Source organism: Lytechinus variegatus, chromosome 7 (assembly GCF_018143015.1).
Source record: "Lytechinus variegatus isolate NC3 chromosome 7, Lvar_3.0, whole genome shotgun sequence".
Lineage (NCBI taxonomy): Eukaryota > Metazoa > Echinodermata > Echinoidea > Temnopleuroida > Toxopneustidae > Lytechinus > Lytechinus variegatus.
In genome coordinates, this window is record NC_054746.1 from 12,057,014 (window position 1) to 12,071,674 (window position 14,661).

The window sequence follows — 14,661 nt, forward strand, 5'->3', positions numbered from 1 at the left end:
CATCTAGATTGGAATTTGAATTTGTATTGATTGTATCTCTTTTTATTCCATGCTGAGTGAGCTATGTTGAGATGGAATGCTACATCCCGCTTTCCCAATCTTTCATTTCCCATCAGCAAAGCAAGTGTGCATGAAATCTTTTAAAGGTTACAAATATTTACATAATGTACATGTATACATGTAACAATTACCTCATTATAAGTATGACTTTATCAAATTAATTTTTTTGCATACAGTAATTCTATTTTATTTGACCATGTACATGTATCACTCTGGTTAGCATTTCACTCTTGTTGGCTTTTTAGATATTTCATTTTCATTCCAAAACCTCAGATAGCTATTTTTTCATTATCAATTTTGCATGTAAATTATGCAGTCATTAATTTAATTAATTAATGTTGGTTCTGTTTTTTTTTTCATTTTTATTATTTTTTCTCTCTTATTTCTGTAATAATGTAGATCTTTCATAATTCACTAAATTTGAAAACCACAGGAAATCGATAATAACAAGCATAGGTTTTCAGTAGATTTCAATGAATATACTCTATTTCAGTTTTCATATAAATCTGGTTTCTTTACTGGCATAAATATTTGCAATTGAATGGAATGGTAGTATGCCCTAAAATTCAAAACAACAAAAACAACAACATTAAGATCCAATTTTGTTCATATTCATGTACAGTACACGTAATGTGTAGCTTTGTTTTACTTTTATCTTCTTGTGAATACATTTATTTGATGATGCAGTGTATTATTTATTATGTTTGAATGTGGAATATGGAATAAAACTAAACTGAAAGTGAAACTAAAATAGTGTACCTGTCGATTTAGGTTTTAGAGACATCAATAAGTATGACTATTTATGCCTGGGATTGACCTTTAACGTCACCATCTGAAAGACATGAAAAGGGTTTGAACCTTGAACCTCTGCATCAACTTGTAACTTCCTAACATTGCTTTTATCACAGGCTCACGCCACTGCACCACCTATACATGTACCTTTACTTTAAGTTCAAGCATGTTATCCTTTTGAACGGTGAATGCCAGGAATTAACCCAAGGGGAAAATCAGCTATTTTATTTCAACCTGCCTTTCAGATCATCTCCAGTACTTACTATAGCATTTCAATCTGTCCCTGACTATAGAATGGCATTAGAGCAAATTAATTCCCCTTGGAATGTGCCATCAATTATGAATACATTGACTCCTTCAAGTCAAAAATATGAAATACATGTAGGTATTTAAGCGCTCATAAATAGGTTTGAATCCTTTTGCTATAAATGCTTTACCTCTGTTCTAGTCCTACTCTGTCAGAGTAGGGGAAGGCGGGGTAAGTTGAGCATAGGGGCAAGTTGAGCCACCAGCCCCAGGCCAATAATGAATGAGTCAGACATTGTGGTGGTGTCATGTATTGATGACCCATAGCACAACCCCTAACCCCACCACATTGTTTTCAACTTTGAAACAAAAAGTAGTTTTTTAGAGGGAAAAATATGAATTTCAGCCAAAAAAGTAAAAAAGAGTGTGAAATAGATAAGTGCTTTATAAACACACACGTCTTTAAATATAATAAAGACATGATAACAATATTATTAGTCCAGATATGGATCTTCGTTCTTGTCATAGTCTTTTATATGATGGATGCATAATAAATGTGTGGATACAAAATTATCGCACTAAGTTCGGACTGGGGTAAGTTGAGCCAAACAGCATGGGGCAAGTTGAGCCATGGTAATTCCTATGGTAATGTATCTTAAAAAACAAACAAACCATAAAAATCGATTGAAATGCTGGCTGAAAGGAGCAAATTTACATGACTGCTCTTTTCCTTTTAAAGGATGTTAGTATTTATAGAGAATTAGCAAGTGAAAAAACTTTAAACAAAAAATTGACATGCTGGTTCTCCCCTCATACACTTTGTACATAGTTTTTGTGGCTCAACTTACCCCAGAAGGTGGCTCAAACTTACCCCATATATGGGGCAAGTTGAGCCATTTGACATCGTTTTTTTCAAAGGTCACGATGACTTTCAGTGTGGGGATAGAAAGTTATATATAGGTGGAAAATATTTCAGAAGAATTAAATTTCAAGGCAAGGTACTTATTTCGACAAGATTATTAATCATATCAATTCTAACATGCAAAAAGCAAAAACTGTCACAACTTACCCCGCCTTCCCCTACTGTACATGTAGGTCCATGGATGTACAAAGCAAGCAGGTTGCTTTTATAAATTTAAAGCATCAATAGTGGTAATGGTATTGTGTTGATTAAAGGCCAACATGATTTTCATTTGGGATTCTACTACTTCCTTATGAACGTTGAACAAGAAACTTGCACGATAAACAAAAAGAAATGAAGCACAGGTCTGAGTGTAGCATATATACATACACAGTATACATGTGTGTATTGATGTAATGTACATAATGTTCAATAAAATCTGTATTATAATTTTAGAGCAATTACACAATTTTTTCCCTGCAACATTTCAACTTGTCGGGGGGGGGGGGTACTGATGAACATGCATGCATGTACCTATATCATATGCATGTTTTCTCACATTACTACATAATATAAGAAGAAAAGGTTTGGAAAGAGACTAGCATGATCAGTAATTGAGGGTTAAATATACAGTGGAATCTTACACCAGTTCACATAACATTGATCTAATCAGTTAGGGTTGATCGCCTTTCATTAGAAAATAGGTAAAGGTCATGGTCATTAGCCTTGATTACAAGCTAACATTATTATGGTAGTCTTACACCAAGTTTCAGGAAATAAGATATATCAGATATTGTGGGATACATGTAGTATAGGCCCTAAGCTTCAATCTGTCAACAGTTTATACAACCAGATCCTGCAATGCCCATAGGATGATATGGTAATAGTCGGTTATCACATGTGAGGCATTAGTAAAAAGATGTAGTAGGGCCCATATGCTATAAATGCTGATGATTTTTTTTTTTATAAATTATAAATTTTGTAACCCTATATAGCAGATTTAAATGACACAGTATGTATGTATCCAGGATGGAACAATTTGTAAAAACATTGCCCCCCAAAAAAAAAAATACTTGTTAACGGAAGTAAAACTAGAAATATTGGTATTTGGCAAGGCCTGATAATTTCCCAGGGTATTGGATTGGCATGACTTTTCTGTTGTAGACTTGTACATAAAGCGTTTATTGTATAACACGCCACAGTCACAGCGGGCTTGAACTTCAATGAAAACTTAAAATTGAATGAAAATTTAATAAAATAGAATACAATTTTTTTTAAATTTAACATACATGTACATTGCAGTCTAGCAATCATTTATAAAGAGATGACTGTCTGTAAAAATTTGAAAATAAATGAATATTGAAATAAATAATCATGTCTGTTGTTTATAGGCTACATGTATCATGTATATACTCACCTTACAAATCTTCATAGTTCGAAAAGCAGATGTACATGCATGTATATTCAGGACTAGATTCTTATTTTCTAGAATTCTATAAAAGCGTGTTGTACGTGTCCAAGGCTGGTTTACCAACGGTCAAGGCGAAGAACAGGAATGGCACGGTCAAGACCAAGGCTAGAATTTCTTGCATTGAGCCTTACTGCAGCCCTGGCTAAGACACCCCAATCCTTAACCCATACATCCTCCCAAACTTCCCTTTTCATTGCCACCCTTCCTCTCCCTGTTGAATGTGTTCAATGTGCGAACATACATGTACATTACATATAGCCTGCCCTGCAAACCCCTCACCGGAGTCGAGGGATTTGAATGCGCGGTGACACGACATTTGCTCCGACGACAATTTCTCCGGACTTTATTTCGTCTAAGATGTAGGGTTAGGTTGTAGGGTTGCAATTAAAGGGTTTTTATCTTTTATGTTTTGTATGGTTAGGTTTAGGATAGGGTACAGTGTTAGATCCAAGGTTAAGGTTTTCCATTTATCTTTTATGTTTTGTATGGTTAGGTTTAGGATAGGGTACAGTGTTAGATCCAAGGTTAAGGTTTTCCATTTATCTTTTATGTTTTGTATGGTTAGGTTTAGGATAGGGTACAGTGTTAGATCCATGGTTAAGGTTTTCCATTTATCTTTTATGTTTTGTATGGTTAGGTTTAGGATAGGGTACAGTGTTAGATCCAAGGTTAAGGTTTTCCATTTATCTTTTATGTTTTGTATGGTTAGATTTAGGATAGGATACAGTGTTAGATCCATGGTTAAGGTTTTCCATTTATCTTTTATGTTTTGTATGGTTAGGTTTAGGATAGGGTACAGTGTTAGATCCAAGGTTAAGGTTTTCCATTTATCTTTTATGTTTTGTATGGTTAGGTTTAGGATAGGATACAGTGTTAGATCCATGGTTAAGGTTTTCCATTTATCTTTTATGTTTTGTATGGTTAGGTTTAGGATAGGGTACAGTGTTAGATCCAAGGTTAAGGTTTTCCATTTATCTTTTATGTTTTGTATGGTTAGGTTTAGGATAGGATACAGTGTTAGATCCATGGTTAAGGTTTTCCATTTATCTTTTATGTTTTGTATGGTTAGGTTTAGGATAGGGTACAGTGTTAGATCCAAGGTTAAGGTTTTCCATTTATCTTTTATGTTTTGTATGGTTAGGTTTAGGATAGGTTACAGTGTTAGATCCAAGGTTAAGGTTTTCCATTTATCTTTTATGTTTTGTATGGTTAGGTTTAGGATAGGGTACAGTGTTAGATCCAAGGTTAAGGTTTTCCATTTATCTTTTATGTTTTGTATGGTTAGGTTTAGGATAGGTTACAGTGTTAGATCCAAGGTTAAGGTTTTCCATTTATCTTTTATGTTTTGTATGGTTAGGTTTAGGATAGGGTACAGTGTTAGATCCAAGGTTAAGGTTTTCCATTTATCTTTTATGTTTTGTATGGTTAGGTTTAGGATAGGTTACAGTGTTAGATCCAAGGTTAAGGTTTTCCATTTATCTTTTATGTTTTGTATGGTTAGGTTTAGGATAGGGTACAGTGTTAGATCCAAGGTTAAGGTTTTCCATTTATCTTTTATGTTTTGTATGGTTAGGTTTAGGATAGGTTACAGTGTTAGATCCAAGGTTAAGGTTTTCCATTTATCTTTTATGTTTTGTATGGTTAGGTTTAGGATAGGGTACAGTGTTAGATCCAAGGTTAAGGTTTTCCATTTATCTTTTATGTTTTGTATGGTTAGGTTTAGGATAGGGTACAGTGTTAGATCCATGGTTAAGGTTTTCCATTTATCTTTTATGTTTTGTATGGTTAGGTTTAGGATAGGGTACAGTGTTAGATCCAAGGTTAAGGTTTTCCATTTATCTTTTATGTTTTGTATGGTTAGGTTTAGGATAGGGTACAGTGTTAGATCCAAGGTTAAGGTTTTCCATTTATCTTTTATGTTTTGTATGGTTAGGTTTAGGATAGGGTACAGTGTTAGATCCAAGGTTAAGGTTTTCCATTTATCTTTTATGTTTTGTATGGTTAGGTTTAGGATAGGGTACAGTGTTAGATCCAAGGTTAAGGTTTTCCATTTATCTTTTATGTTTTGTATGGTTAGGTTTAGGATAGGGTACAGTGTTAGATCCAAGGTTAAGGTTTTCCATTTATCTTTTATGTTTTGTATGGTTAGGTTTAGGATAGGGTACAGTGTTAGATCCAAGGTTAAGGTTTTCCATTTATCTTTTATGTTTTGTATGGTTAGGTTAAGGATAGGGTACAGTGTTAGATCCAAGGTTAAGGTTTTCCATTTATCTTTTATGTTTTGTATGGTTAGGTTTAGGATAGGGTACAGTGTTAGATCCAAGGTTAAGGTTTTCCATTTATCTTTTATGTTTTGTATGGTTAGGTTAAGGATAGGGTACAGTGTTAGATCCAAGGTTAAGGTTTTCCATTTATCTTTTATGTTTTGTATGGTTAGGTTTAGGATAGGGTACAGTGTTAGATCCAAGGTTAAGGTTTTCCATTAGTGTGTGAAATGTATAGCAGAGCAACTGTCGCCGGAGCAAATGTCATGGAAACGAATGCGCAGCCTACATGTACAATGACTTGAAACAGCACTTTTTTTTTATGTGGTAGTCTTGTGTGAAGATCAGGGTCTGTGCCTCCAGACTAGTGTGTGCATACATGTATGATAACAATAATTTGCGCACATTTAAAAAAATTATCATGAAGATGATATTCAATCCAAAATTTCTCACAATTCATACAAAATCAACTAAAATCATTTTGCACCAAATAGAAGGCAAGATCCTAGAGTTAAAATTGCTTGACGGAATAGTGAAATGGGTCAAGGGTTTCGCTGGTATCCAGATCTCAAAATTATATGGCATTTGACTAGTGCACGCTCAGCTGAAAAAGTGTCAAAACATTGCGTGACCTTAATTTGTGCGTGATACTTTTGCAAAGCTTTCAAAAAAGAAGTCAAGCAGATAAAGGTAAGAAAATTGTATCAGATGGAGGTTAAAATGCCATAAAATAATACTCTTCAAGATCATCACCATCAAGTCCATACTTTTATTTTCTACTTTACATATGATATTTACAATATTTGCACCTGTTTATTCATGTACTTTCCTTATTTTTCATTTTTTTTTAGGTGTGGACAAAGTGTAAAGACAGTAAATCATTGAAGAAAGCTATCTTCTCGTTCTTGGCTGATATCGTTCCTGATATCTTCAAAGCTAATGAATTGCAACCGGAGGAGGAAGAGGAGTTTGCACGCAAGGTAATAGTTAAGTCCACTTGAGCTTGATGTTCAATTACTATTAATATTTATTGCAAATTAGATCAGTAATAGTCCTCTCGTAAATTAATTTAATGGTATGGATTGAATATGAGTGGTGCTACTTCTGTGTGTGTTTAGGGTGTGTTTATGCTTCCATTGCGAGGACAGAATCAGCGATTTCAAACGTCGATTCAAAACGCCGATCGTAAACGTGGTTCTGGGAGTGCTGTTTATGCTTAACTTTTCAGAGCAAATCGCGATCTCCAGCTGGCTTCACATCGTAAAGCGAGGTCAAATTGGGCGCGCCTTTTTTCGAAAGTTTTTTTCCGATTGTTGTTATTACATGGAGATAACATGGAGCAATACGACTGTATTTGCCCGCGGATTTTCATCTCACCGGAAGCATGTACCAAATGACGTCATTTAAACACGTTTACGATCGTGGTTCTGTTTATGCTTCCCCAGAAAGCCTGATTCTGGTCAAACGACGTTTACAAACGCACCTTTTTGTGAGTTTACGATCGGCGTTTTGAAACAGCGTTTAAATGAAAGTAAGCATGGACGCAACCGTGTTTTGGACTAATCACGTTTGGAAACGCTGATTCTGGCCTGAAAAGTGGAAGCATAAACACGGCCTTTGTTGTCTATGAATCGTTAGCGTTATAATTGATTCATTAATTCACCTTCTGATAATCAGAATAGTGCGCAGATCTGGTACTAGATATTGCATTAATTATCCCTAAAATAGTCAGCACTGTTTTTTTATGAGTGCAGTGAGGAAGTAATGTCCCGTTAATTAATTCCATGATGAGATAAAGTGCACCTATTGTGCGAACTGTAGCAGTACTCAAATAGTGCGGGCTATTCTGGTCCTCGCCCTTTCATCATCTCATTTGTCGAGAAATATTTTGCCCATAGTCCAAACCAAAGAATTGATGAAAGGGGTATTCTTAAATGATATAATATTTTGTGGTTATCACAAATGTTTGCATTAATTGATATAAATTGAAGCATTGATAAACTATGCCCATTAATGAAATCTAGCCAGTTATAAACTAATCTAATTTGTATTTGGATTTAGAGTCCTTTAATATGGGTCAAATTTAATAATTAAACCACTTTTTAATAATTCACTTGATTGAAGTAATTACTTTATTATGTACACACGTGAAATAGAAAATATGAAAATTCAAAGAATATGCTAATTATCTGTCACAAAACAATGATATTGGAATAAATTCATCATGACCTTTGACATGAAGGTGGTGCTAACCCTTGAGTGGTATCTCTATGGGCCCAACCCTGATCAAGTGAAGAGTGATCTGAAGGCTTCTGAGTGTCCCCCACAGCTCTGTGGACATGTCTTCAAGAATGGAGAACCAACATATTCTTGCAGGTGAGAAGATCTAGGCTTTTTAAGTGTTTTCAAAAATTAGTGTTAATATTGATGGCAGATTGGGTAGTAAATTGTCATTGTAGGTACAGGTATTTTTTTAGTTTGGTTGAATCTGCTGCAACTGATGAAATTCATGTAGCTTTGTTGAATGATCGGTATTTCTAGATTAATTAGATTTGAAATTTATTTGGCATGTTATGAGTTCATTCAACTGTGAATGATATTCAATAGGATCTGTAATATGGTGTATGATACTTGATCAGCGGTCCATGGATACACTTGATAAGAATCCAATATCAAATAGAAGAATAAAAAGTTGTTTAGCGTTTAGTGTAATATGTTAGTGAGCCTACCATCCAAGAGATATTTATTCCCAAACATAAAAATCTTGCATGTGTAAAAAGTGAATAAATGTTTTTTACAGGGATTGTGCCATGGATCCTACTTGTGTTCTCTGCATTGACTGCTTCCAGAAAAGTGCACACAAATCTCACAGATATAAGGTATTTCCTCATTGTTGATGATGATGATGATAATTATAATGATGATGATGATGATGATGATGATGATGATGGTAATGATGGCATTGTTGTAAATGATGATGAAGATGATGATGATGTTGATGATGATGATTAAAATGATGATAATGATGAGTTGATGATGATTAAAATGATGATGATGATGGCAATGATGTAAATGATGATTATGGTGATGGTGATGATGACGACGACAAGGACAACATTGACAAAGATACGGCAAGTGCGGTAATTATGGTATTGATGAGGATGATTATGGTGATGATGCTCTTGATAATGATGATTACGAAGTGGATTTGGTAATGATGATCTTTTTGATCAAGATAATGTTGATGATGATTATGATGGCGATGAGTATGATCGTGATGATAATGAAAATGATGACAATCAAGACAATGATGATGCTGTGTTTATTGATATTCACAAAGATATCAACTTTTCTTTCTCTTTCAGATGAATACATCAGGTGGAGGAGGATATTGTGATTGTGGTGATGAAGAAGCATGGAAACAGGAACCATTCTGTGAGCTTCATTCACAGGCTGCCACACATCCACAACAGGTAAATTAAAAACCTTCAAATTCTCAAAATAAAGGTATACTTTCAGAAGTTAACCTTCTATTAGTAAACTATTCTCTCAAGTCATTGCTTTTTTTTAGACAGGATTATGGAAAACATGTCATGTAGATTTCCATAGATTTCTTCTAAGTCAATCAGATTAATGTGGTCCTGATAGATTTGACAAACAAACTTACCTGTAGGCCCTATTTATTTCTTGGTGCACAACTGCATAATATTTCTGAATTCACATTTTTATATCAGATATAATTGTTTCATTCTAAAATGAATTTATTTCTCAGATTTTGATTAATTCATGATTTTCAGGGCTTCTTTTAGAGGATGTGGAGTAAAAAAATCCATGAAAACTGTAAGCATATGTGTATTAGAACATATTCCAGTTCTTGGTTTTTGGTTCATAGTCCCAATTATTGTCTATATAACGGGCGGTAAACTACAACATTCAGAGCTAGCATTGGGTATCTTGTTTAAAATCATTATGGCTCGTATTTTGAACTCGGGTTTAAATTAAACACTGGTTTAAAGTTGTGGTTTAACTATGGAGAGCCAATTGGGGTACAAATCCCTAGCAGTAGACATCCAATTTATTAACTCATATGACGCCAAAATCGTCTGGGAATGGTAACTGAATTATGTTTCTTCATTATGAAAGCAATAGGAAACAGAATAGTAAATATGAAAAATATACAATATAAGCAGAATTTTTCGAGTTTTTGGCTACCCATAATTTAAGACCAGACTTAGACCATGGTTTAAGTTAAACCTGACTTCAGAATATGGGCCTATGTGTTTGTAGCAGAGCAGGAATAAGGGCTATAGGCTTTTGGGGCAGCACCTTATTCTGGGAGTGAGCATATTGTAAAGGAAGTTTATTTGTTGAGATATATTAGGTTATAACCCATCTAAATATGTTTTTGATGTTTCAGGATCCACTGGAAAACCTTCCTCAGGAAATCAAAGCGAGAGCTGTGATGTTGTTCCGTCTGCTACTCAGACATTGTTATCATATCTTGTTCTTGGATGAACCAAAAGAGATACCCGAAGATCTTCAAGGATTGTAAGTCCTAGATTATTCTCTCTATGATCTCAGAGACATCCAAATAATTTACAGTGAAATCTGTCTGCAAAGACTGCTAAAGAGAAATATTTGATTTAGCTTTACAGGCATATGGTCTTCATTAAAAGGCATGTTCAAATGAAAGCAAAATATTTCAAATAAAAGAATGAATATTGTGTTTTCCCCAAACATGTTGAAAAAAGTGCTGTCTGCTTTTTAGACATTGCTATCATATCTTGTTCTTGGACAAACCAAAGGAGATACCAGAAGATCTTCAAGGATTGTAAGTCTTACAGGGCATTGCAAGAAACTTAGAATAGACTCCAAATCTGTTTGGGGTCCCCAAAGCAATTGTACATGTATGTCTTCCAATTAATTGCTAATTTGCAATTGATCGCTGATTTGCTTCTTGCTACAAAATGAATGAAATCTAATTTGCTACAGCTAAAGTTATTATGATGGAAGACATCTGAATAATTTACAATGAAACCTGTCGATAAAAACCAAAAGGGAAGCATGAAATATAGTTTCATTGGCAATTAATCTTTATGAGTAGGTTATTGTAATGTATTTTCCAATGAAGGGAATAAAATTGCAATAAAATAACAGAAATTGTTTGGTTGAGGAGCCCACAAAATGCAAGCCTCTCCTTTTTAGTGGGCATGTCCATCTGACCAGTCACCCAGTGAAAGCCTGGGTGAAGAGTGGCAAATGTGGATAAGAATCTTGCCATGGAAATGGTGTGCTGGGTGGGATTTGGGCCCAAAATTTTGAAATTGAAAGTTCACCACAACTCCTCCATAATTTAGGGAAGTAAAATAGAAAATAGTGATTATAAAACAGTGAAAGTAGTACTCATTTACATGTACCACCATGAACAATCTTGGATCTATTACATGATTTTCCTTGACATTAGCAATGTCGGCTTAATGCAGGAAGAAATTAAGGACAAAATGAGTTTTTCAATTGCTGCTATCTCCTCTCCATCATAGTTTTTGTCTTTTGTTTTTTTTATTACCCATTTTCATTTCCTTTCTCTTTTTTTGTCACACATACAGGAAGAGCAAACCAGATGTATACTGCACTATGCTTTTTAATGATGAAGTTCATACATATGAACAGGTAATGTTTACAAAAAGTAATAGTTTTTATCAGTGTAACGCACAAAAGCAAAAACAATCTAATTGAATTATGTTAAAGGGGAATCCAGCCTTGGCCATAATATGTTGTGTTGGGAAGAAGAAAAATAAATTAAACAGAATGGCGAAAGTTTGAAAGAAATCGGACAAGCGATAAGAAAGTTATAGCTGCTTTAAAATTGAGATCACTAATAGTATGTAGATTTCAAATTGGCAACTGGGTAAGTAAATTATGACAAGGGGCAAGGACAACTTTCCCATACGCCATGTACTTTATTATCAGGGATTTGTGGTTTTCTCCTAAGTACCTATTCCCCTGGGGCAGTAATCTAAATATAATCCTGGTAGTATATTGTTTTATGTCCTCATGAAAGAAAAATATAATTTGAAATAAAACTTTTGGGAAAAATGACATTTTAGCCATAATATGTATTGGAGTACATGAAAGAGTAGTCCTTGCCTTACATCACTATGACATCCCATATGCGGCCAATTTGAAGTCTCCATGGGTATAGTGATTACCAATATTTACAACTTTTAAAAATTCATAACTTTCTTGTTGTTTGTCCAATATTGTTCAAACTTTCACCTAATGTTGTAACCCGCAAGTGAAAACCCGAACCGTACCGTCCCGTATAATCCAATAATTTGCAAGCGGGACCCGCTGACCCGTCGGGTTTTAACCCGCAAGTCAATTTATCTTTGAAAAATGAAAAACGTTATTTCTGCAATCCCCACACTATACAGGCTCAAATCAGGAAAATATATGTCTACTGCTACCTAGCCTAGAGTGAATTTACTTACAATTTGCAAATTCGCCTTTTATTCCGGAGAGAAAATGTTTTTTTTGGTGACTTTGTACCACGAAATGGGTCCGCTCTGATCTCGAAATTGAAAGCATTACGCAATTAACGCCTCGGATCGGAGCTAGCTAGCGAGCCGCAGCTCAGCGCGCTAGCTAGCCCAGGCTGCCCAGCAAGGATCGGCAGACGGCAATGTTGTTTTTCAGTCCAGGTCGGTCGACACTGCGACTCACAACAATAATAATTACAATATTCAATTCTATGGGACCTCGTCTATAAAATAATCAAAATTGCAATAAATACCTGGATAATGATACAGTCAATTTTTTCTTCTCGTTTATCTCTATATTATTTCCTTCTGTTTTTGTATTTCATTCGATAATATGGCCGCTAAAACTCGATGTTCAGTTTCCCGTCGCCCGCGTTATGAAATTTGGCCCGCGTTTGAAAATCAAATTCTGAAAATAAACTATTTGGATATCTAGATTCAAAACTGATTTAAAACATTAATATAAGCTTTTCAGGAAGACAATTACTTGTATATCTTGTAAATACCTGCAAATCTTTTCTTTCTTTTTTTGTGAATGGAATGACGCTGCATGCTCAACCATACCTCGAGGGATGTTCGTGCAGGCTCCACTCAACAACCGTAGAAGTGGTGGAGCCTGCACGAACATCGCTCGAGGTATGGTTGAGCTACATGTACCTCAATAAATCCCAAAGTCTAGTAACCTCGCGATGGTGAGTTATCATACGGCCTAGTACTGATCCAAAATAACTTATCTTATTTGCTAATTATAACTTAAAAATCATTTGTTTTATTTTTCCAAGGGGATGAGTTAAATATCAGACAAAAAATCATCAAAGCTCAATCTGTTGCAAGGCCGACGGGAGACTCACCCACGTACGCATTGGCGCTTGTGCTAGCTAGTCTGAGCTCTGTCTCTCTGCCAGAGCTCTGGGGGACAATTCGCTCTGTAAAGGCCTCAATGATGGTGATTTTCTGCTTCAGATAGAGTTTATATTTCGGGTATATTTTTCAAAACTGCCAATGAAGTTTGATGATTTCTTCATTGTCATGTATATTTAAGTAATTAATGAGTTCATTCTCACCAAATTTAGACTCCCCCATAGAGAAATACAATTTTCGTGGAGATCTGCGTTTTCAAAGAACTTCAGGAAAAGTAAGGGTATGTGGGCCTTTATTACATGGCCAAGTACTGGAATTAGATGGAGTAAAAATTAGATATTAAATTCATTTATATCAAGTTCAACTCACAGTCTCACCCACACAAACACACCCACATCCAAGATTCTAGGCATGAAAAAAACTTTAAAAATCATACAATACTAAACAACAAGTAATAATTAATTTAATAAGTGAACAGGTATTCCTCAAAATACAAAAACGTAGCATTTGAAAAGAGCCCCTGAAATATTGCAAAAAAATTGAAAATAGAGCCCCCCCCAAAAAAAAAATGATTAATTTTTCCCTGGCTTCAAGTTCCACAGAATAAAGTGCGTTAAAAGGTTACAAAAGGTTAAACTTTCATCTTCTGAAAAATAATGAATAATGAAATCGGTTCCTCATTATGAGCTGGAAAAAATGGGACGGGAAACTCAACATCGAGTTTCATTGGCCCATGCGGTTGCTTTTGACTGCGCTGCATCCATGCACGCACTGGCGCTGGCCTTTGAAAGAGAGCAACTCGATGTATTTAACCTGTTGAACTGTCTCAGACTCAGTCCTGTGCACTATTCACAAGAAAAAAATACGCCGGCATTTTTAAAAGGAAATATCTACGTCTCTAAAAGAATCTGCCACGTAAGAAGCACATGATCTTAACTCAATTTTCACTGTGAATGTTTTTATCATGCGTCGTTTATTCTCCCTTTTTTTCGCATGACGGTCTGCGGGTTTGAGAATGAACTCGGCCCGGCCCGCAACCCGCGATCGGAGGCATACCGGCAGGTTAACCCGTACCGCAACGGGTGCGGGTTACAACATTACTTTCACCTATTAACTTGTCTGATTTTTCTTTTTCTTATAAACACAAGTCTTTATTTGGGTTGGATTCCCCTTTAAGAAAAACAGATAAGATTTATTGCTTGAGCATTCAATTCTCTGTCTGTCTGTCTGTCTGTCTCTCTCTCTCTCTCTCTTCCTTAATCTCTCTGTCTATCCCTGTCCCTTTTTCTTTTTTTTTCTCTCTCTCACTCTGTATTTTTCTATCTCCCCCCTCTCTCTCTCTATTGTTGCTTGCTTTCTCCCTGTCTCTTTTACTCCTACGTGAGTCATATTCATATAATACAATTTATTGATGTTTTAATGTGTCAACTAATTACAAACAAATGTAAGAACAACCATGCTGCAAACTATTTCTTTATTTTTCAATTTATTTATAGTAATCTGTACTTAAAGATTATTTTGATACCA

At 35.1% G+C, this 14,661-nt stretch overlaps 1 protein-coding gene across 3 annotated transcripts in view; it reads left to right on the top strand.

Annotated features, from left to right (window-relative positions):
• The window catches only part of LOC121418456 (E3 ubiquitin-protein ligase UBR2-like), a 70,461-nt gene that overhangs the window by 8,753 nt on the left and 47,047 nt on the right, over window positions 1-14,661 (top strand). For all 3 annotated transcript variants that reach the window (XM_041612345.1, XM_041612343.1, XM_041612346.1), the window contains exons 2-7: window positions 6,586-6,714; window positions 7,977-8,110; window positions 8,535-8,613; window positions 9,100-9,207; window positions 10,152-10,282; window positions 11,341-11,404. In XM_041612345.1, the coding sequence (XP_041468279.1) occupies window positions 6,586-6,714; window positions 7,977-8,110; window positions 8,535-8,613; window positions 9,100-9,207; window positions 10,152-10,282; window positions 11,341-11,404 (645 nt within the window). The remainder of the gene's footprint in view (window positions 1-6,585; window positions 6,715-7,976; window positions 8,111-8,534; window positions 8,614-9,099; window positions 9,208-10,151; window positions 10,283-11,340; window positions 11,405-14,661) is intronic.